Source organism: Spea bombifrons, chromosome 5 (genome assembly GCF_027358695.1).
Source record: "Spea bombifrons isolate aSpeBom1 chromosome 5, aSpeBom1.2.pri, whole genome shotgun sequence".
NCBI classification, from domain to species: domain Eukaryota; kingdom Metazoa; phylum Chordata; class Amphibia; order Anura; family Pelobatidae; genus Spea; species Spea bombifrons.
Window position 1 is genome coordinate 26,727,526 of NC_071091.1, and position 23,211 is coordinate 26,750,736.

General features: G+C 40.4%; 2 protein-coding genes across 3 annotated transcripts in view; one reads left to right on the forward strand and one right to left on the reverse strand.

Annotated features, from left to right (window-relative positions):
- The window catches only part of RARB (retinoic acid receptor beta), a 264,320-nt gene extending 256,418 nt beyond the window's left edge, over positions 1–7,902 (forward strand). For both annotated transcript variants that reach the window (XM_053466648.1, XM_053466649.1), the window contains 3 exons: positions 5,031–5,235; positions 6,274–6,432; positions 7,265–7,902. In XM_053466648.1, the coding sequence (XP_053322623.1) occupies positions 5,031–5,235; positions 6,274–6,432; positions 7,265–7,455 (555 nt within the window). In that variant the 3' untranslated portion in view covers positions 7,456–7,902. The remainder of the gene's footprint in view (positions 1–5,030; positions 5,236–6,273; positions 6,433–7,264) is intronic.
- A 918-nt stretch (positions 7,903–8,820) lies between these two features.
- TOP2B (DNA topoisomerase II beta) overlaps positions 8,821–23,211 on the reverse strand; it is a 28,853-nt gene continuing 14,462 nt past the window's right edge. Inside the window, exons 13-36 of the mRNA XM_053466179.1 lie at positions 23,065–23,190; positions 21,965–22,075; positions 21,769–21,874; positions 21,562–21,671; positions 21,282–21,374; positions 21,077–21,191; positions 19,302–19,423; positions 18,470–18,618; positions 17,622–17,853; positions 17,294–17,428; positions 16,717–16,917; positions 16,224–16,419; positions 15,941–16,032; positions 15,522–15,677; positions 15,239–15,322; positions 14,023–14,214; positions 13,569–13,704; positions 12,946–13,116; positions 12,079–12,295; positions 11,829–11,905; positions 11,493–11,594; positions 10,946–11,071; positions 9,964–10,061; positions 8,821–9,262 (exon numbers count right to left, since the gene is read on the reverse strand). Of these exons, the coding sequence (XP_053322154.1) occupies positions 9,104–9,262; positions 9,964–10,061; positions 10,946–11,071; positions 11,493–11,594; positions 11,829–11,905; positions 12,079–12,295; positions 12,946–13,116; positions 13,569–13,704; positions 14,023–14,214; positions 15,239–15,322; positions 15,522–15,677; positions 15,941–16,032; positions 16,224–16,419; positions 16,717–16,917; positions 17,294–17,428; positions 17,622–17,853; positions 18,470–18,618; positions 19,302–19,423; positions 21,077–21,191; positions 21,282–21,374; positions 21,562–21,671; positions 21,769–21,874; positions 21,965–22,075; positions 23,065–23,190 (3,306 nt within the window). The 3' untranslated portion in view covers positions 8,821–9,103. The remainder of the gene's footprint in view (positions 9,263–9,963; positions 10,062–10,945; positions 11,072–11,492; positions 11,595–11,828; positions 11,906–12,078; positions 12,296–12,945; positions 13,117–13,568; positions 13,705–14,022; positions 14,215–15,238; positions 15,323–15,521; positions 15,678–15,940; positions 16,033–16,223; positions 16,420–16,716; positions 16,918–17,293; positions 17,429–17,621; positions 17,854–18,469; positions 18,619–19,301; positions 19,424–21,076; positions 21,192–21,281; positions 21,375–21,561; positions 21,672–21,768; positions 21,875–21,964; positions 22,076–23,064; positions 23,191–23,211) is intronic.

Consider the following 23,211-nt stretch of genomic DNA (forward strand, 5'->3'; position numbering starts at 1 on the left):
TAATAGTCTTGCTCAGTCTAAAGAATTATGGAGATTATGCATTAGAAGAACAATGTAATAGCAAACAGTGTCTGTTTTGACCGAAAATGGCCACAGTGGAGCCGGATCCCCTAAAGATTCAGCTTTTTGGCGAGGGAGGCATAGTAGCTCTCGCCGGTGGCCCCCTATCTCAGATGACTTCAGTGGAAGGACCAAGAAGATTCGGCCCTTCTGTGGTGGCTTTTGGAGGAGGGAAGGAAGGGGTAGCATATCACTTTGTGGAGTGTGGACCCAGAAGAAAGAAGATTTGGGGATCTGGAGCCCATCGTGGCCCTCAAATGAACAAGTTTTTGCACCTTTTTTCACAGCTTCAAAAGCAAACAGCCTCTGTTCTGGTGTATACAAATATGAAGTTTTAAAGATAAAGCTTGAAGCCGAAATGAAGAAAAAAAATACTAAATAGCCAAAATGTAAAAGTTTGTGTGTCTTGGATCACTTTATTAGAATTCTCTGTTTCCTGTAACTGAAAAGGTTACGGTATGAGCATGAAAAACCGCACTAATGCTTAATGTTCTCATGACTTAAAAGGAACAGTTCCGTTTATTGCACTAGCCCTGTGTTAAAATAAACCTTAGAAGATCGCTCAATTTGTGGAAAGGTTATAAAATTATTTGTGGAAAGGGTTTGGGCATTCAGCAGTGTTCGGAGTGATGTTTTTGATGTTGTGTAGAATAGGTGGGACATCGCCTTTAAACTCATTGAGAAACCAGCCTAGAGGTGCTGGAAACAAATGTAAGAAAACGAACATGCTGACAAATAGCAGAATTATTTGAAGTATATGTATTTTAACAGAATACATTTTTATTTATTATATTTATAAACATTTTATTTTGTTTAAACAGATCGTGCCCTGGGATTCATCACTACGTTTTCTCTTTAATCCCTGGCGTGTCAGGGTGTGTAGCGTTTTCCGTGGCATTTGCTGCTCCGTTTGGCCTAAGGTTCCCAGGGCTAAAATTCAAAAGCCGCAGAGCATATATTAGAAGTTGTTACATGGCTGAATGCTTTCATATTATTGGAACCAAAATGTATTTTTTTTCTGAGTGGGCCCACACCTTTCAGTGACCCCCTATGATTTATTGACCCCGCTGTCATCTTCTTTGAGTTCATTCCGCCTGACAATCCTGTGTTTGATTTCCTCACAGATCAGGGCGCCTCTCCTTTGTTAGCCTTTTTCTTGTGAGCGGAGCCTGCGGTCTTGGTGAAAAATGAAGAGTTTTGTTAATGCAGAATGGGAACGCTTGCATGGTCAGGGCTGCTGGAATGTGTGACTGATCTACTAATTCTCTCCCCCATCCACCATTTTTATCCTTGCCATGGGAATGAAACAAGTGGTGACCAATTTCCTACCCTTTAGCATCCACAAAAATACTCCAGTGACCCAATTTAGAGCTTCTCTTTAAAACGAACATGTTAACGTGTTACAAAGTGACCCAGCACTCTTTAAGAGGTTTTAAAACCACATTTGCTTCTAGAAGATAATTATGCCCGGCGTGCATCAGCCGTCCATTACCTGATGACTACTCAGCCTGTGCTTTTTTTCAGTCTGTGCAACATGCTTTATAACTGGAATATATATATATATATATACTTCATTAAAAATATGGTGAACCATTTAAAAACCATAATTTATACTGGTCATATTTCCACTGAGATATTAGGTGTCAAGAGAATGCACACCTCAGGACTCTATTAACACAACACCCCACACGCCAAGTTCCTGCTCACTTGGATGAGGGGTGTTAAAGTCGAAAGAACCTTACTTATAGGCACCAACTCTATCATGTGCCTCCCATCCTGTGCCTATTGAAATGGAGGAAAAATAATTTAAGAAATTTTGGTGGTGACATGTGCCTCCACCAAAAAAAAAAAAAGATAGTACAATGGAAGCTGGTTTCACAGGAGCATATATACACTCCTGTCCTTTTATTTGAATGGGCACCATTGACTTCAGAATCCATAGACTCCATGTGAACCATTAAAGTTAGGGGAGGACCCAAAGCTTTCTATTGGTGTGTAATTTTTTTTATACAGTGCTCTTCAGATCCTTCTCATACACACTGCTGGGATCCATCCTGAAACTGGCTGGTAACTTCTGGGATCCATCCTGAAACTGGTCGGTAACTGCTGGGATCCATCCTGAAACTGGCCGGTAACTGCTGGGATCCATCCTGAAACTGGCCGGTAACTGCTGGGATCCATCCTGAAACTGGCCGGTAGCTGCTGGGATCCATCCTGAAACTGGCCGGTAGCTGCTGGGATCCATCCTGAAACTGGCTGGTAACTGCTGGGATCCATCCTGAAACTGGCCGGTAGCTGCTGGGATCCATCCTGAAACTGGCCGGTAACTGCTGGGATCCATCATTAAACTGGCCGGTAACTGCTGGGATCCATCATTAAACTGGCCGGTAACTGCTGGGATCCATCATGAAACTGTCCGGTAACTGCTGGGAGTCATCATGAAACTAGCTGGAAAGGGAGGATCCATTGGGATCGAATGCCCTGGTTCAAATACATGGGTTTCTAAGTTAAATCCTGAAATACAGGAGAAAACGGGCCTGACTGCCCTTTAAGTCAAAGTGGCAAAAATGTACTTTACGAGAATGGCCTTCTTGGTTCACTAGGACACCTAGCTGAGGACGTTTTCACCAGGAACCATCTGATTTTAAAGAGGTGGAATGTGGTTAACCACTTGCGTTTAGGCCATCACATGCTTTTTTTGCCACGGGAAAATAGACAACAAAAGTCACATTAAGGGAAGCTACAGATATTGCATTATGACTTTGCAAGCATTTGACTTTCATGTGACGGCATGCGAATGCTTGATTCTACGCTCCTGGCGTGTGATTCTATTCACAACAACCAGCCAGATTGAGATAATGGAGTTAATACTCATCCAAACTCGAGAGCAATCCATCTATTGTGCATCACTGTCAAACAAGCATTGTTGCTGCGTTCATTTTATTAGCACTCAGAAGTATAAAATGCTATTGATTTCCCAGTATCTATTGTTACAGGAGGAGCCCTCCAAAGCCATTGTGTCAGAACGATACAGCACAGTTGGTAAGAGCGAGATAATTCATTGCTGTGTGTTGTTTGTTCTGCGTCAGGGAGGCATTAGGGTTGGCAAATTCAAAACAGAAAAAAAGGTCTCAACGGAGCCCAGCCATGGTGCCATCCATCCTTCCATCCCCTCATCTGCCTGCCACGTACAGGATCACAAAGGCCTGCTCTCCAGTATTAAAGAGGTTAACTACTCACACTTATGGAAATTTTGCTCTGAAGAGATTAGGTACTCGTGCAGATTCACGTCCATGGTGGTTCTGCTTTAAAGAGGTGCGGCACAACTAAAACAATCTGCAGAACTGAATGCGCAAAACAAGGCATGTGGCATCCCGGGCGTGTAACAGAGATGCCACTTGGTCAGCATCCCGGTGGTTTTTGGTATTTATCTAGGAATACCTGATATAAATCACTAATGAGACATCCCAACACAAATCACCCTGCACCGGTATGAAAACGCTCTGAATAAAATACAGGGCGACTAAACTTCCTGCGACATCTTCACTGGACAGGAAATGTAAATAAGCCTTGTTTTTGTAATAATTTTGGGGAAAATGAGGCAATGTACTTATTAAACTGGGAAAAGTGTGGGCTTCTATTAGCTTTGCTTTTAAAACAAGGGTTAAACAATGCTCAAAAATAAGTACATGACTTGTACACGGGCTGTGTGTGTGGGGGCCATGTAAAATATATTTTTGATGTGCCCGGATGAATGGGAATAGTTAATGTTACCACAGGATATTTGCCTTCAAGAGCTCTTTGATGTGTGTGATCTCACAGGGGTAGTGTGACGGCGTAATACAAAATAATTCAGGTGGAACGAGGACCGTCACTTTCCGTTATTGTGAAGATGGCCTGTAATGCTCCTCAGCCTGTTACTGGGGACGTGTCCAAAAGCCTCGGTGTGACAGGTTGGATCTCGGTCGCATGGTCTGCGTGTCCCACACATATAAGTTGGCTTTTCTCTGTGCTTAGGCGCAGAAGGTGGTAGTGGTTACATTCTCAAGCTCTGCCATGGCCGGCAGTACGCATTATCTCAACATATCCATCTGCAACAGCTGGACACAGCGAGGCTGACATCACTTGCATGTCGTGACAGCAAGTGCTTTCCATGACATCACAGGGCATCTGGATTTATGGATTCACATGGCTCATCAATGAGTTATAAATGCTATTTATAAATATGACCTTAACGTCACCAGAACCTGATTTTAAACAATCTTATTTTGCAGTCGTGGCTGCGAACAGATTGAGTGAGGCTCTGGCATCCATGCGCTCCAGTTTTTACCATATGCATAAAGATGGGGAACTTTCTTTACAGACCCTTTAGAGAATTGTCATAAGAAGCATATGAACAAATGTAATAAAAAAATATATAGTTGTAAATATCTTTTAGGCGAATTTATATGGCGCAGAAAACATTTATGAACATGTTGGTAACTACTTGTCTATGCTAAGAGAATTACAGCCAAATCCACCGATTGCGCCACATGACGTATACATGCAGCGTATACATGCAGAGCGGTATGGAGATGAATAACTTTGCTGCCGAAGTGCATTCGGATGTGGGGCTACACCGTCAGCTTGCAAAAATGGCCAATTAATTATGCTAGAAGCTTTTTACACAGTTTCTAAAATCAATTCTGTGAATTTTCTTTTTGCCTTCTGTATTTTAATGTCCACTTTTTATGATTATTACCCTTACACAGATGTGGGGTTAACGAAGATTTGAAATTACCATGCAGCAGATCACTGTATTTAGCATTACCAATCATACCACATCTTATTGTTTTCTCTCAGCATGTCGAAAAAACTGTTTATTATTATTAACATTATTAAAAATTATAATTAGCTATTAACTAACATGATGAATGGTTGTTGCACAGATTATGTATACGTATATATACATGCTTCCATTTCCATTCTAGATTCTTCGAATTTGCACAAGATACACCCCGGAGCAGGACACCATGACGTTTTCGGATGGCCTTACTCTCAACAGAACTCAGATGCACAACGCTGGATTTGGGCCCCTCACTGACCTCGTGTTCACGTTTGCCAATCAGCTCCTGCCCTTGGAAATGGATGACACGGAAACGGGCCTACTCAGTGCCATCTGCTTAATCTGTGAAGGTAAATCAGCCCTGGGACTAGCCTGGCACCTTGGCACTGAATGGGCTTTGAAGCTGCCCAGCATGGTTCATTATTCAGTGAGATGGAGACTCATCGCCTGCGTGGATGTTTATGTTTAATGCAGCAAAGAGGGGCTTAAGTTAAAAAGCCAAATACATATTTCAAATAAAATTTCATATCGAGCAGACATATAAGACCATCACCTCTCTTTTGCCCGCATTTATATCCACTGTGAATATATATACGTGTATGTGTGCTGACCCCAGTAGACATCGACAGAAGGAGGTCACGCAGATTTTACGAGGAAGATACCGATGAGCCAGCAGCCAAACATTTAGTGGCCTCGATTCTAACAGCAGTGCGATGGGTTTGGTTTTTCTGCAGCTTTCTACGTGGCATTTAGGGCCTGGACACATTGTTACAGATGTGGCGTAATACAGACCTCCCAGCACTCGGGTTTTGTAACAGTCGTTATAAGGAAACCAGACGTTGTTATAAAACCTATATATCGGAGACCTTCTGTAATGTTCTGATTTATTTGAAGCATTACATTTGTATGTTAAATGCCATTTCATTGTTTTTTTTGTTCCACAGAGAGATGGTACAAGTCTTATAAGAACCTCAGCGCAGGAAAGACTTTTCTTAACCTTCCCCATTGCCGTTTATGTTTGCAATGCTTGGATGCACATAACATATTATAGCTTTTACAACATCCTTGAGTACCCATATATAATATATAGAAATTGCTTGCTCTTTCAGGGAGAATAGATGGTGCAGTTGAGTACTGCTGGTAATACGCATCCAAGCCATATTTTTATCAAGAATTAGACTTGAAAGCCACTCTGATGTCAGCAGGCCAAATATAGCTCGCTCTCATCCTAATGCAACACAACAATTCCTTCAACCAGATGGGGCCGTTTATTTATTTATTTTTTTAATTATTCTTGTTGGCTTGCAAAATGCTGCCACCTACAGGGCAAAAGATGTAGCACGCCGCAGAACAAGTAAACTGATGTAGTATTGTTTATTATTCCATAGATCGTCAGGACCTTGAAGAACCAGCTAAAGTAGACAAACTACAAGAACCACTTCTGGAAGCTCTGAAAATTTACATCAGGAAGAGGAGACCCAACAAACCCCATATGTTTCCAAAGATTCTGATGAAGATCACAGATCTCCGCAGCATTAGTGCAAAAGGTAGGGTTCAGGAAAAAAAAATCAGATAAGCTAACCTTAAGATAAAGTAATAATAGCAATAAGTAATGCTTATCGTGTGAAAGGACATGTGGATTCTGATGAGTCTGCAATTCATTATGCATGATAAAAGGTCATTTCAGGCAAATTTATCTGCAAGACGGGCTGAGCTGAGCAAGGACTCTTACTTGTTTAAATATGCTTTACTCGGGGCCATTCAAGCTATTTTTGAGCAGAAGCTCACGGGTTGGCCCTTCAAAATGTAATTTGAGATGAGATGAAGCAGCGCCTCCCCGGCCTACTGTTTGGTGATTAAACTCCACCATCTCTTGCACGGGGGTGCTGTGTATTTAGTAGATAGCTTCTTGTAGAAGAGCAGCCCCTCGGCTATTGTGGCTTCCTTTGCCAGGCCTTTCAAAATTGAAAAACAAGCAAATTTACTAAAGCACAAGAGCGTTCAAAAACATTGCAGGTAAGCAAGAACCAAACACAGAGCCCGCGAGAACGTGACACATTCTCAAACCTAACATATGACTCGTCCTGATAACCATGTAAACAAGAGATATGTTAAACCGCGTTCCACCTCATAAAGCACAAAAAAAGGGGAGTTATTCCTCACACTGGAAGCCTGCGTTAATGGGACACCGTTTCCAGTTATTCAGAAAACTGCTTTGCGTTAAGGAAGGTATTGTTGCATTCTAACAATATCTATACCTTCTGGGGAAAGACAGATGTCAGCGGCCTTTCACCCATCATTAACCCCTTGCACTGTTGCTTGATAAACACACCATCAACGTTCTACACCCATAACCATTTTTATTTTATTTTTGTACAGGAGCAGAACGTGTTATCACATTGAAGCTGGAAATACCTGGATCGATGCCACCTCTTATTCAGGAAATGCTGGAGAACTCGGAAGGGCACGAGGCATCATCAAGTCCCGACGAGAAAGCACCAGAGCACAGTCCAAACATCTCAGCCAGCCCAGAGCAAGAACGAGTGAGCAACTGCGCTCAGGTGCAATAAGACATTCCCCCCACATCCGACATTCCCAAAACAATATGCACACACCGATGTAAAGCAAGGAGCATATTTCGTCTGCTGCTGTCTTTGCCGAATTAAGGACAAGACCTCAAAAAAAGACCGTTGGCTCTCGTTTAAATAAAGCTATATAATTATGCTGTTTACATTCTTAAACTTCACTGGACATTTCATAAAGGATGTTTTAACAAACAAAACACTAAAAGCAGCCATTTTACAGAACAAGAAATAGCCTATTTTCTCTTTCGATGATCGGATTGCAAGATCTTTGAAGTGGACTTTGTACATATATATTTACTGTTCTCTCTGCTGGATGTTTGGTGCTTTCCTGCTGTCTTGTATACATAAAATGATCAAGACAATAAGGTGAAAAGAAAAAAAAAATGGACTTTTGTATATAAAAGTTTAGTCATAAAATCTGTATACACATCCTCAGCTGCATTGTTTAGTCTGTCCTCTATCCTAACTGTGTGAGGGAAAACTTTAAATCACTACATTATTTGAAGCCAGTTTTGTATCAAAGTATCTGCCGGTTCAGTCAGAAAAATTGTAGAATTGTTACAGTCACTTTAAAATGGGAAATGCAGGAACGCGATTGTCTGGTGGACGCTTTCTACGGATGCATCTCTGCAGCAACGATAGCCTCAAAGGCGTTTCCAGTGTTACGATGTTCTTATGTTTACTTGTTTCACAAGCCATTAGAGAAACGTTTGTGTGATGTTCACGACTTATGAGTGGGTTTAGCATTATAAGTACAGATTCCCAAAATGTAACACTCACACACACCGCTCTCCTGTGCGCTCCTGTTTGTACACTCAAAATTGTGAAATGTTTGCTCTGACGTTAAGGGGTGGGAGGCCTACAGAGTTCATAGATCACAGCTCTAAAAAAAAAAAAAAGTACTGTGTAGACAGAGGGAAGTTCATTAAAATATCCCTAATGACCACAGACACTTTCAACACTTGGAGCCTATCTGCCCCCATTTTTCTTTTTTTAAATAAAAAAGGCCTTTGGATCACAGACAGCGATGTCACAGTAGACGTTGAACATCTAAAAATTAAAATGTTGATAGGTCTCATTTAAAGCACTAGTAGAATTTTTGGGGATATTTTAGCAAGTCTGTGATGTATCTTCACCGGCTCTGTTTGTACATTGAGATTGTTAAACAATGCTTTCTATGTTCATATACTGTTTACCTTTTTCCATGGAGTATCCTGGCAAAGAATAAAATATATTTATTTTAAAACTTTTCAAGTATTATTTCATTATCTTTAGCAAAAGAAAGCCCAAAATAATAAGGTTTTTTTTTTTTTAATGTTTTTCTTTCATTCTTTCATTTCATAAAAGCAGTTTTTCTTTTTCAACCAGGACAATTAAAATATGTGCCTAGGCACAGGTGTCTAAAACAATTTCTACAAGCATAGTCCAGACAAATACATGACATGAGTAAAAAAGAGCAGAAATCTGTATATGTAACAACAAAATGTTAAAATGTCTACACAATAATAAAAACCATCAAATACGTCATCACTTAAAATAAGACAAATGTACAAAAGTCTGCAACGGGAGGGACAAAAAGGACTACACAAGATACTTCGTTGGAAAAATGTTTCTGTGCTCGTCGGGCACACGATTAAAACATAACAAAATCGTCATCTTCATCAGACTCCGCAAAATATTTCACTTCTTTCCTTGCCCGGCCAGGCCTCTGCCGTGATGCGCTTTCAGACGCCATTTCTGATGGGAAGATGTCTCCGTCTGAGTCCTGGTCAAATGCTGGTTTCTTTGATTTCTAAAATGAATCGGAGAAGCAAATACAATCACTAAAAAATGAGGCTTCATTACACAATCCACATTAGAAGGGACATTAACATTTGCTCACACAAGCTTATCAACTGTGGAGTTTATACCAAGTTCTACATCACTACTGAGTTTCGCTTTAATCGGGGCCTTTTCTACCCTCTTCGCTGCTTCAGTACTTGGAAAAGCTGGGAGATCTTCTCAAGGAAAAGGAACATAAACAGCGACACAGCAGTGGATCTGAGTTCAAGGGAAAATGTAACACATTTATGTTTGACTGCTGGTGCAGAAACAATCCGTTGCATTTGAAGTCTTGGTTCACTGATGTACGCCTCATAGACCAGATGCAGCCGATTAATCTAGTGTTGTAGCGCCACCTATGGAGTAGCGCATAGTACTGCTCCGCTCCACCAAACGCACTGCTCATTTTGCTGGCATTTAAGGTCTCTAAATGACAGTCCCTGCATGGATTCAAATTCAACAGAGAGCTGCTTAGCATGCCTTCCATGAGACATCATGTTTACCAAATAGGTATCCTCCCTGCGCCATTCAGCAGTATCACTGACCACTAGGGCAAAACGGTCTAAATGGCAAATGTGTAGAAGCTAGAGACCGCGAAGTAAGCAACTAACAAGTGATGAAGGAGCAACAGCAAAACAATTGGGGGGGGAGGGAGAGAAATGCTGCCCTTACTTTGCTGGATGACAATGACTTTGTTCCTTTTTTCCCAGGAGCATAATCCCCTTCATTCTCTGAACCTGATGTTTTTCGTTTCCTTCCTCTTCCTTTTGCTGTATGGAGGAAAAAAAGTGAATGAACCAAATCACGATCAAGTGAGCTTTTCATTTAGATTCACACTCTGGTATTTCACTGTATAGAACAGCGAACATCAGTCTCTACCTCAGACCGGAACGTGAACGTTTGGACCTTAAAAGGCCATCTGTAGGGTTGAAAGGTCTATTTCTGAGCAATACAGCCATGCACCGCGGTAGAGGACTGCACTGGGAGGCGGGTCCCAAAAAACTTGCGGGCGCGGGCGGTATTGCTGAGGCTGCGGGCGGGAGCGGGCGGTCAGGCACTGTACCTGCGGGTCCCGGTAATCCCACGCATTCCCGCAAGGCTGCCTTCTTGCTGCTCCCTAACAGTGTCTCCTAGCTTGCTCCGCCCAGGAACAAAACGGAGTCACGTGATGTGACGTCACTTCCTGTGACTCCGCCTTGTTCCTGGGCGGAGCAAGAGAAGAGACGCCGTGAGGGAACAACTCGAGGGCAGCCGCGCGGGACTGCGCGGGAAATCAGGTAAGGAGGCGGGCATGATTGGCCACAAATGTGGCGGGAGCGGGCGGGATTGGCCACAAATGTGGCGGGAGCGGATCACCCACATTGCGGGAGCGGGATTAAAAACCGCGGGAGCGGGATTAAAAAAGTAGTCCCGCGCAGGGCTCTACACTGCGGACAGAATCTGCTACAACTCAGTCCACCCTACTAATTTATGGCAATAATCTGACAAAACCTATACTAGAAAGTAACGCTACATGCAGCAGACACTTAGGGGAATTAACCGTGGATCTCTGGAAAAATATGTTTCACCAGCAAGAAATGAACAGATATGGGAAAGGCTGAACTTGATGGACGCATGTCTTTTTTCTAACTATGTAACCATGAACACTGCCCACCTTTGGGTGTTGTAGATTTCTTTGGAGAGCCGATCTCTAAGTCGGAATCAGAATTCACCAAGACCTCAGACTTCTTTGGCTTCGGAGGTCGTTTTGGTTTTGGGGTGCCATCCGAAGGGGTTTTTGCTGCAACAGTGGAGAAAACACAAAACAGATCTTTACACAAAAAAAGTAAGATTGTCTTCAACAGTTCTTCAAATATGTTGTGCGTGTGTATAAATATTATGACTGAATGAATCCAACACCAATACCTCTCAGTGAGTTCAGACAAGCCCATGCCTGGGTCTCCTGTCTCATTTTAAGGCAGAAAGGGATGTTAACAGAGTCCATCTCTGCCATATGAAATCTAACACATCACGACTCTGGTTTTCCTCACACAAGTGGCTCTTTGGTAAACTAGCCATGAGCTCCTCTGATGGCATCCTGAAGACACGCTACTAGGAGCGAGTGTTCTCAGTAACAAAACACCTTCCGGGCAAAGCATATTATCAAATAACGAGCCAGTTTATTCCCGTATATACGCCATATCGGGGTCTCATCCACTTACCCTTCTTTGTAGAGCTTTTGTTTGCAGGTTTTTCTGAAGATTTAAACGCAAATGAAGACGAGTAAAGGGGCGAGGAGGGTTCTTCCTCATCACTGGACTTTTCTGTATATTTAAATAAAGAGGATCAGATTATTTAATTCCCTATAAAAACAGTATGAGTGCGGCAGGGTATTTAATGGGCTTATTTTGTGCGGTTGCCACCCTGCATGTAAATGTAACGTTGCATAATTAAATACTAATTTCATTTGCATACAGAGATGTTCTTAGTTACAGCAACTCAGACCCCCAAAAAAAAATTTTTTTTGAGGAAACTAAAGAAAAAAAAAATTTCATTACCTTCTTGTACTTTTTCAGAGAACGAACAAGAAGAGAAAATGTCCGTGTCTTTTTTCTTCTGTGCTTCTGTTGTCTTTCTACATGGGAGTAAACGATATATAATTAAACAGTTTATAATCACACTTCGTACTGCTGACTTTTTGTGTGTTCTGAGCACAGATTTTGCGGTTTTAGGTTTGGAAAGCGAACTGCCAAGCGTTAAGTAGCCTCGCAAAACAAAAAAAAAAAAAAAGACTGGTGGAAAGCTTACTCTATTGATGGCGTGGATTTGAAGGAAGAGAATTCAAATTCATCCTTGTCTTGGCTGTCAGAAGCGTTATATTCATCGTCGTCGCGACTATTCGTTACAGGAGACGACCGCGGTTTCACATCGTTAAAAATATTATTGCTACCGATAACCCCAGCGTCATCATCATCCTCTGCATCCTCCTCCTCAGAGAAATCAAAGGTGTACTTCGGCCTCTCAGCTGCAAACAGAACAGACACAGGTTTAGCCAGGAACTTAAATTGTTTCTCTAGAAAAGAGAACTATCGTAGTGTCACACACTGGACATACTTGGATATTCAATTACTGCTTAGCTTAAATTACAAAAAGGTAAAGTGCTGGATCTACTAAACTGTGAGATTTTTTTTCCATCTGCCATATTAATTATGCAATTAAGATGGCAAAGGACACCACTGTTAAGAAATTACTTTGCATCATGACGACATCATAATGGGTTCGTGATGACATCATCATGACGACACCACAATGAGTTCATGACAACTTCAAAATGGGTTCATGATGGCCTCATCATGAGGACATCATCATAATGGGTTCATGATGACCTCATCATGACGCCATCATCATAATGGGTTCGTGATGACCTCATCATGACGACATCATCATAAGGGGTTCGTGATGACCTCATCATGACATCATAATGAGTTCATGATGACATCATGACGACATCATAATGGGTTCATGATGACATCATCATGACGACATCACCACTCTTTTTCATACAATTTTTTTTTTTTTTTTCACTTAACAAAAATGATATACAGATGGCAAAAGTGTCAGGAACAAGATTGAATGCAAAGACTAAACATTCTAAAGTACATCTCATTCCTGTACCTGCTGCTCTCCTCAGTAGGTTGTCCCGAGGAATGACCACAGGTTCCGCTTCCACCTCTTCCAGATCACTGTCGGATTTTAGTTCATCTTCTGACCAGGGGTTTCGTTTCTTCACTTTCTTAACTGAACCGGTTTTTGGAGTTGTTAATATGGACTTCTTGGCTCTAGAACCTTAAGAAAAGCACACAGTACCTCAAATTATTCCAGAGCACGCTATAAAAGCTGTGACAAATTAACATACAGCGTGGCTAAACAAGTACAGGACTCTCTGGGGCAACACCTACATCAGCCGCCTTAAGCTGGAATGGTAAATAACAGAGTGGATATTTAATGATTGGAACTTCTGATAAAGAATGTATTATGGAATATCCTTGAGACATCGTGTTATTCACAAATCACAATCTATGGACTCCTTTAACATTCTGAAAGTTTGAAGAAGAAAAAAAAAAGAGTCAAATTTTACTATAATACGGTCTGCTTTTTGTAAAACGTAAAATCACGTAACACTAAAGAACATTTATTAGGAATGTTGACAGACACCGGTCCATGAGCTTGGAGAAATGAACTACATTTCATTCAGCCAGCTGGTGGTTTCTGATGCGGAGGCCGCTGTATATACATACCAGGTTCTTTCCTCTCCCGTTTGGGTTTCACAAGCTTTATTGGAGTGATATTTTGAGAGTCTTCTCCTGCTTCCGCTGGTATGGAACCAAATTCGTCATCAAATTCCAGTTTCAGTGCTATTGAGTCAATTTCACCCTTATTAAGAGGGAAAACATAATTATACAAAAGCATGCACTCAAATATTTTTCAGATACTATTTTTAACTAATGATCTACAGAACACAGAAACATTCTGTAACAGAATACAGGACAGTTTTCTCTGGTTCTTGGTGCTGGATTTCTGGAATCCCTCTAGAGTCTGGTTCTTGCTGATGAAGTGAAGCTGCCCACAACACGCACAGAACTACAGAACGTGCAAACGCAGCTTCACGGCTTCAAGGGTTGAAACAGGACTACGGAGATCCCATGAATCTCAAGAAGCTCTTAATACCACAGCTAATCGTTATATCCATACCTTCTTCTTTTTGAGCATTTTCTTACTGGCATCTGCCTTCATGGCGCTAATTTGTGGCTCTATCCTTCTGCCGTCAAGAGTAGGCATAGTCTCTTCAAGATGCAGTTTCTTCATTTTGGGTTTTCCAACTTTGCCTTTTATTGCTCTTGAAAAGCCGGCCAAGATATCTTCCTTTTCTTGGGCCTCTACTTTCTAAAACAATCCACAGAAACATATTATTCATACAGCTGCTTACAGGTCTATACATTGCAGGCTTTAGGATTTGGTTGTTTTATTAATAAGTATCTTATGTGTTCCTAGAAATCCTCATCCAATATTATGTCATTTAACATAAATGTGAGAAGTAAAGAACGTGTATTCTTAAGTAAACCTTTCACCTTGGTGGTTGTTGGGAGCCCAGCTTAAAATTCTAGATGTAAAAGGATATTGTATATATATATATATATATATATATATATATATATATATATATATATATATATATATATATATATATATATATATATATATATATATATATGTATATTTTCTATACAGACTGGATGAGTATTATATCTAGGATAATTCCTGACAGCAAACCCAAGTCTCTTGACCAGGGAGTCATGAGTATAGAGGACACCAGAATCCCGCAGCGCATCTAATGGCAGCTAACAAATATAAACCTTTGAATGGAAACCAAATATTCATACATATTTTATGCTTGAAGGAACATAGTTTGGTAAGATGGATATTTATTTTAGAAAAGGTCTCATTGAGGATTTTGTGTTTTAAGCTTGTGTTGAGGAGCGCTACATTTAATCCACATATCTTTACTGTGGGTAAATCTTTTTATGCATATTACAATTACTTTGCTCCAGCTATTAATGTATAATTCATGCGCTACACATCCCAGCATGAGAGGTACAGCAGCACACTTCAGAAATATTTATATGGAGCCAAAGTCATTTTACAAAATACGCGGACATTCCGACTATTGGGTTCTACTTAGTCATCTTCCACTTTAATGACAGAATACCCAATGCAAGGCGGGAGTCATGTGCAAAACAATGCGGTACTAAGAACGATTTCACTTAATTGTTAGCGAGATAACTTTTTTTGTAAATAAGATGCTTGAAAACATTCTTCATCCCAGAACAAATACTGAATCAATACATTGGATATTACATCTATGCTGCATTCACTACTTATCGTAGGGCAAAACAGATTTAAAACATACATCAAGTTCTTCGATAAAAGCTGCCAAGTCTTCCTTCCAGAGGTCCGATGGAGACTTTCGCTTGAGGTCATTAAGTTCTTTGCTCTGAAATACAAGTAGAATGAATGAGTTTCCTTTCACAAGTTCTACCAGGTGTTCTTTTGGGAGAGTAGAGATCCTAAATGAGTTTACCAGACGGTGGGGGGGATCCCCATGTGCGAGGCGATGGAAATGTTCTAACATTTGCCCATATTATCATATGCTACAGAAACAGATGTTATATTATACTATGATGAAGCCATACCTTTATGTCCCTTTGTTTAATCAGTTCATCTACTTTCTCCTTGGAAAGGCTCCATAGAGACATGTTGAGAATATAATTGAAATCGGGCCCAGAACCAGTGCCTGCGTCCGAGGAATTATCTTCATTTAGCTCTTGAGGATCATCATCTTCTGCTGCCTACAAACGACAACAGCTCATGATTGGGAGGAAAGTGGTGTTTGATGGTTAATATAGAAGACAGCACTTGATGACATATGCATAGTGAATCTGATGTCACCATATGCAACATTATGTTGGAAAAAAGGTGAACCTCTGGGGTCCTGAAAGCTGTCACTTTTCAGTATCTTTGGCTCAATTCCAATTAGTTGTATGGACTAATACAGCTATAATTTTTCCAACAACACAAAGAAACTGATACTATTAGACTAATTTTAAAATACCTTTTCTTGTGCTTCTTTCCAAGCCTTCACAGGGTCAGACTCAAATCCTTTCTGCACCAACATTTGGATCAAGTCCCTCCTGGATTTGTTCTCTAAAGGAAAAAAAGCAGATCTGATAAGCAGAAGTGAAAATCTTACAGACTAGCAGATCATATACCAAGGTGATTTTAGTGTTGTTTTACCCTGGCACCTCCATCTAGTGGCTGCCTTTTATATGTACAGGACTCTTTTCCCATACACGCCATTTGTGCCAGATGGACTACTCACTAGCCGCAGACTTTACCTATTGTTATTTTCCCTTGTATCTTCTCTAGGATAAACCTGGCCTGGTTGTTAAGCCTAGCGGCTTCAGCTCCCAGCATTCCTATTAGCCAGTCTTTTCTCAGCCCGTAATAGTGCAATCGCAGGTCAAAGAACTCCTTCAGGATGTCTTGCACGGTCTCGTATTTCTTTAGACAACCCATATGGTCAAATAATACCTAAACGGTAACAAAAAGGAGGTCAGTTTGGAAACACACAAAGCTATGCTTCTTCAGTAACATAGATAGAAATTACATCTGTTTGTAAAGGTTGACTAAGAGTAGTAGACGGCACAAGGTTAGAAATAGATTATAATAGGCAACATAACAGTTTATGCACTTGTGTCATCTATTTTAGGCTAACACGTAATAGGAAATTCTGCAGAATTTATAAGAGTACATCTACAAAACCTAAACTAAACAAACATTTCAATCTGCTACAAACACATATACTAAATTGCTGACAGGGGACCTTACCATGGAGTTGCATGTAAGACTAGTCTGAAGTTTAAAAACTTTGTGCAGTCCAGCCACTTCTGCCTGCTGAAGCTTTTCTTCTGTCATTCGAACAACAAATTTCACAGTCGTGTCTGTATGATACTCTTTGTAATCGGTAATAAGGGCTGGTGTTTTCTCTGATCCATTGAGCATTGGCTCCAGGACCTGTTCTTTGTAAACCTGCCAGCAAACCAGAAATTAGGTATTATATATAAGTATATAAAATCCCAGCATATTAAACCTCAAGACAAGTAGATCTAGTTTTTTTTTTTTTTTTTAGCTGTGTCCAATTTACAATGGGTAATATTATTACAAACTACATCCATATAAACACACCCATACACACACCCACCCTCATGTGAATTATTTCATAAAACAGACGTTCTTGTCCTGAATATATTCATTTAGGTGAGAAAGATAAAAGAAACAAACTGAAAAATATCCCATCTGACATAAGTGTGTGTGTGTGTGTATATATATATATATATATATATATATATATATATAAATAAAACAAAGCAGGTGCTGGTTAACCCCATAACTTAGCTGTGCCAACCTGAGTCCACGTTCTAACCGGAAGCTCATTGATCTCAATTGTGTTCTTGTCCAAAACAAAAATTTCTCCGCTCACGGCATATTGGTTCTGACCCAGTTCTTGTATTGTACCTTTAAAGTTTTTGTAGCTTGGAAGCTGCAAAAAAAAAAAAAAAAAAGGAAAAAAAGTGATTTGTTACACCTGGAAACCTTTTAATGCTGGTTTAACAGCCATATCAAAATGTAAATCTGCACATACATTCTTGAATCATGCAGGCAGCAAGCAATTGACAAGAGAAGCATCTCAAATGAAACTCTGGATGCTGGTAATCGAGTAAGTGGGTAATTACCATTGGATATGGCTCCAGGCCATCCAGCATTCTCTTCACATTGTTCACGATTTCCCTGGTGTCATAATTGGGAAGTTTACACGCCCAACCAGTACCAATTCCTTCTGCACCATTTATCAACACCATTGGTATAATCGGCATGTACCACTCCGGCTCCACACGCTGGTTGTCATCATACAGGAACTTGAGAAGATTGTCATCCACGCTCGGGAAAAGTAGCCGTGCCAGGGGACTGCAGGAGAGACAACCTTAATTACATCTAACAAGCCACAGCAAAAGAAGCCCGCTATTCAGCTGGGTAAAAGGCCATGTGAAAGCATGTTACAGGTCTTGCAGTGTCATACAACGGGGAAAGAACAAAATATAAAATATGATAAACAAAATACAGTAAGTGATTATCTTAAACAAGTTAGATCTACTACAATGTCTCATACAACCCTGCCAGAAGAATGCATATTAAAGTACTTTGTGAGCCCTTTATTATGCATGCTTTACCAGTAACAGAGTCCACTGAAACCACTACAAGCACCTTGTGCACATACACTAGCGCTTAAAAGTCTGGGGTGAAACAAGGAAATCTACAGATGTGTCACATAAGTGCAAAAGGGTTTTCCAACGATCAATTAGCCTTATAAACTTGGATTAGCGAACACAACGTGCCACTAGAACACAGGAGTGATGGTAGCCGATAAAGGGCCTCTGTACGTCTATGAAGATATTCCATTAACAACCACCCGTTTCCAGCTACAATAGTCATTTATAGTCATTTACATTAACAATGACTTTTCTGATCAATGTGAGATCATTTTTAAAATTAGCTTTTCATCCCTGTGTAACATGTCTATTACCTTAACATTGTAAAGATGTATCGAGGGCTGGCGGCGTCCTTCCCTCCGTGTAGCCGGGTACCGAACTGACCAATTGGCTGCAGCAAGCTCACGTTATTACTTCCCACAAAGCTCTGTGCCAAGTTCACCACCGTCATCATCAAGGCTTGCTGGAGAAAGAAGACATAACCCGTGAATGGCACGGCCAGACGATTGTGTATAACAGACAAAACTAGCTTTGGATCAGTCTCAATCAATTAAAAGAACCAGGATGCCGCTTCAAGCAAAACTTCTAATCCCAGCCCAACAAGAAGCTGTTCGCTCCAAAACCCGAATTCCCTTAAGTGTTTAAAGTCATAACAGGCAAGATACATACGTGTAAAAGCATATATCGGACTGTTGCTAAATCTGATCTTTTATATAAAATTAAACTGCGGTAAAAGTGATAAGCCCATTACAATAGCAAATAAACCTGTTTTAATTTCTTTGGATATTTAAATCAAAGAAAAAAAAAAAGTTTTGCTGTAAGGCGTTTGGGCAATCATCAGTCCTAGGACCATCGCTCCTATTTATTGTTTTATATAGCGTCATCACATGCCGTATCGCTGTACAATGGATAGACATAAGTAATATAGCACATAATACGGCATTTAGGTATGAGTGTTAAATTAGTAGGCGAAACAGAAGCTTTCAAACGTTTTTTTTTTTTTTATAAAGTATCTATTCTGTGGATCTGCAGGAGTTAATATTAAAACTACGCAAAGCAACATTATGTAACAAAGTGATTTTTCGTGGGTCTGTATTGGTATTTGAACGTTTAGGTGCTGCCCCGGTAAACGTACGGGGTACATACCTCTCCATGATGATAGGCAGACATTTCAGCAACCGAACCAGCCAGCTGAGCTACCTTCACTTCACGTTTATCATTCCTCTTAAAGCAAGTAAATAAAACCTTCCTTTGACCAGGCTTGAAACCTATTAAATGGGGAAAAAAAAGTCAATTTGGGGAAATGCAAGTTAACGAAGAACTGAAAATGCCTTACTTTTTTTGGCAGATGCCTATATGAGGGATATGAGTAAAGAACGCTCCGAATTTCCAATCCTAAACCAAAATCCCTTCATTTCTACAAGATGTCTTAATGTATTTTTAAACACAACAACCAAGCTAAGAACCATAGTTGAATAATGTGACCATACAACGGATGCTCCTTTTTTTCTCTGGTTTATAAACACATCAGCACCAGACATCACTAAATAAAAGGTAAACCTCGCAACATGATATAGAAACTGTCCAGAATTTTTTTTATTTCATCAATTACTCATTTTTTTCTGCACGCTTGCAAGCCTTGGATGACCCATCTTGGATCCGTACAGCAAGATGCCACTTTCACTATTATCTTAGCCGTCTAGGTACCGTGGTACTGAATGTGAAATGCATAGTAGCTTAAAACAATGTGTATCACCGCCATTGCTGGTTTCATCCGTTGCCAGCAAGCTGAATAAACTCGCTAATAACACGACTATGAAAGCGGGTAATTGAGAACTGCAAGATCTCCTCAACCTTAAATATATTTCAACATTTTACTTCTAATGGCCTTTTGAATACAGTACTCGTGTTCAAGCAAATGGATCCTTCAATACATTTTCCTTCAGGTTTAAAAGTCTGATTTAATATATACATAATACCCATTCCAAAACCACGGAACCATTCATATGGACTCCGTGGGAATTTGAGCCCATTCCGCCAAGAGAGCATTAGTCAGGTCGGGCGTAGGATGCAGTTATGGTCTCTCTGTGTGTTTGTGGTCTATATGGCTTTGTGGCTGAGCTGTTGTGGCTACTATATGCTTCCACTTCACGGTAATAGCACTTACAGCGGACCGGGACAGATCTAGCACGGCAAAAACTTCACAACCTGTCTTGGGGCAAAGGTAGCATCCTACCTATAAGTAAGAGCTGAACACATTAGGCCGATTTCTTCATGTCTCAGGTGTGAGAGGTGAATCCCTACTGTTACGCACCATGAGGTGAATTATCATTTTGAAATTACGTGTTTTTTCTACATTAAAGTAGTTAGAACGTTCCGTTCATACCCCCGTTGAGCTCTCCCACTCAAATTCAAATTAGCACGAATTACAAATGTAACAAAATCTGCCGATTCTGTCATTTCGTACGAATCTCCAAAAACAAAAATGTAACCAAAGTTAATGGGCTCAATGTCTCCAACACTCTCTGTATGTGAGCGAGAGAGTAAACGCGGGCATCTGACAAGTTTTGTTTCCAAATTCAAAATGCCCTTGATTTTCATTGGGAGCGGACGGGCAGGAAGCGGAATTCGTTGCCCGAAAACGAATGGGACAAAAACGAACCGTAACATTTGACCAAATCAGTTCGGCCCATTTGCGTATTACTATTATATAATATTAATCATTTTTTTAGTTGCCAGTGCTATGATCGGTAGAAACCTTAATACTTTGCAAGGACAAAGTCAAATCCGAAAAAAATATACATCACAATTCTGTTCAAGACTTCTGTTAAATGCTGTTTATTAAGCAGAAAAGTTTCCGGCAAGCTGCCCAAAACCTATTAAAGAAGATCTAACTTTGCTTTGTGAGAAACTGTACTCACCATCAACAAGCGACGGGATAGATCGCTCATTGTCAGAATTGGAGAACAGAATCAGCTCCTTGTTAATGAAGTCATTGTAAGTCAAGTGCTTGGTAGCCGTGCCATACAGATATTGCTGTGAGAAGAAGAAGACATTCCCAGTGAGATATCACATCTATTAAACTACACCTTATCCCAGCCCTCAGAGTCTAACGATCGTCTTTACCTCAGGTAACCCATGCAATCGTCGCTGCCGTCTGTCCTCCATAAAGTTGGTTAACCATTCTTTTCGGTCATCAATCTTCTTTTTGCTAAAAGCCTACAGTATGCAAAGAAAGATTAAAGCGATATCAAATGTGCTCAGTGAAACATGCAAGAAACAAAACAAAATTGATAAAATAAAAGAGAAAAAAAAACAAAGCAGTTTCCTAGCTGTCAAAATGTTGGAAAAATGGCGTCTTCAAGAACATGGATTGGACAGGATCCCTGTATTTCCGGTTTCTTACCAAGGTAATGGCTGCATCGTCTTCCGGGCCCGCGTACCTAAAACCAATCCTATGCCTGTCCATGTCCGCAAAGTACTCTTTGGCTTCCTTAGCAGTGCTTGTACCCAAACCTGAGAAATAAAAAAGCAACAAATTATGTACTTGTCCGTGTGTGTGTGTGCATGTACACAAACGCTCCGCACAGACATGTCAGAAACAAACACAAACCTTTGTAATACTTTATCTTCCAGGTTTTTTGACTATCCGTTTGCTTTTTCCACTCATCAAACTCTGGAATACTGTAGAACGAGAGCTCCTGCTTATTTTTAGTTGCCTTTGGGGGGGGAAAGAAGTTAAAAGTTACATGTAGCTCTTGCCCAAAAGGCACATCGGAGAGGCTGGGATAAGAATATTAATTGTGTACCTTGACAATAGGGGTAATGAACTCCTCCAGAAAACTGTGTTTCAACAGGGACGGCCAGTTGTGATGGAAAAAGTTAATCAACAAGCCTTTGATGTGAGAGCCGTCTTGATCCTGTGTGTATGTAAAAAAAAACGCAGTCACTAACCGGCTGAGATGCAATAAAGCAAGCCATTAATGGCGACCATTAAAGGCTATTGAAGAAGAAGAAAAAACTTCTGCCTACCAAACACCTTGACAAGGAGCAGTAACTGCACAGACAACACACTGACAGGCAGACAGGGCTGTGCACTGAGGATACATGTATAAAGCAGACAAGGCAGCATATAGGAATCTGTGGTAGCAAGCTGTCATACCCTTCATTAACCCCTGACTGTCCGTGACTGTGCTATAATTCCATTATCGGATGACCTAGTCTATGTGCCGCAGTGCAGATCTCCGTTTCACCCTTCACATTAGTGCAGGCAAGTTTTTTTTTTCCAATTCAGATGACTATGTTGTAAAACCTCAGTTAACGTCAGTTGGTCTAAATCAGTTATAAATATATTTGAACAGATGTATACTTGGTGTTATGTTCCTGTTCACATTTTTTGAACGTAAACGTTGACAGACAACCTTTATTACTTTGTGTAATGTACTTTACAATGTTCCTGACATATTTCAGCTTCCTGTTTCTTTGATATTAAAGGCAGAGTGATTTAACACCCGTTAAGATTTGTCATCCAAGTCACAAAATGAAAAGTATGTCGTTTTCAATAAACTTTGCATAAAATAGTTAACTTGCATTTAATTTTAACGGTTCAAAGAATGGCAGGCAAAACGGTCGGCCCTCGCACATGTTCACTTCATCAAATCTGGCACTCTTCGAAAAATGTTTGGACATGCCTGCCATAGTACCTAGTAGAGCCCTCCGCGGGACTGCACGGGACCCGCAGGTGCAGTGCCTGACCGCCCGCAACCCCAGCAAGAGCGCCCGCAAGTTTTTTGGCGGGTCCCAATGCAGTCCTCTAGTACATAGGATATAAATTGCTTATTTTTAATGTGTATTTATTGAATGCAACCAAAAAATTTGTATTGTTAGTTTACAACACTTCAGAAGTTACCTGATCTGTCATGATCATAATCTTGCCATAGCGCAATGTTTTAAGGGATTCTTGATCATCATAGCTTTTTTTGTATTGCAATCCAACAATTTTAATAATATTGTTGATCTCGGCGTTTTCCATAATCTGTAGGAACAAAAAAACTAA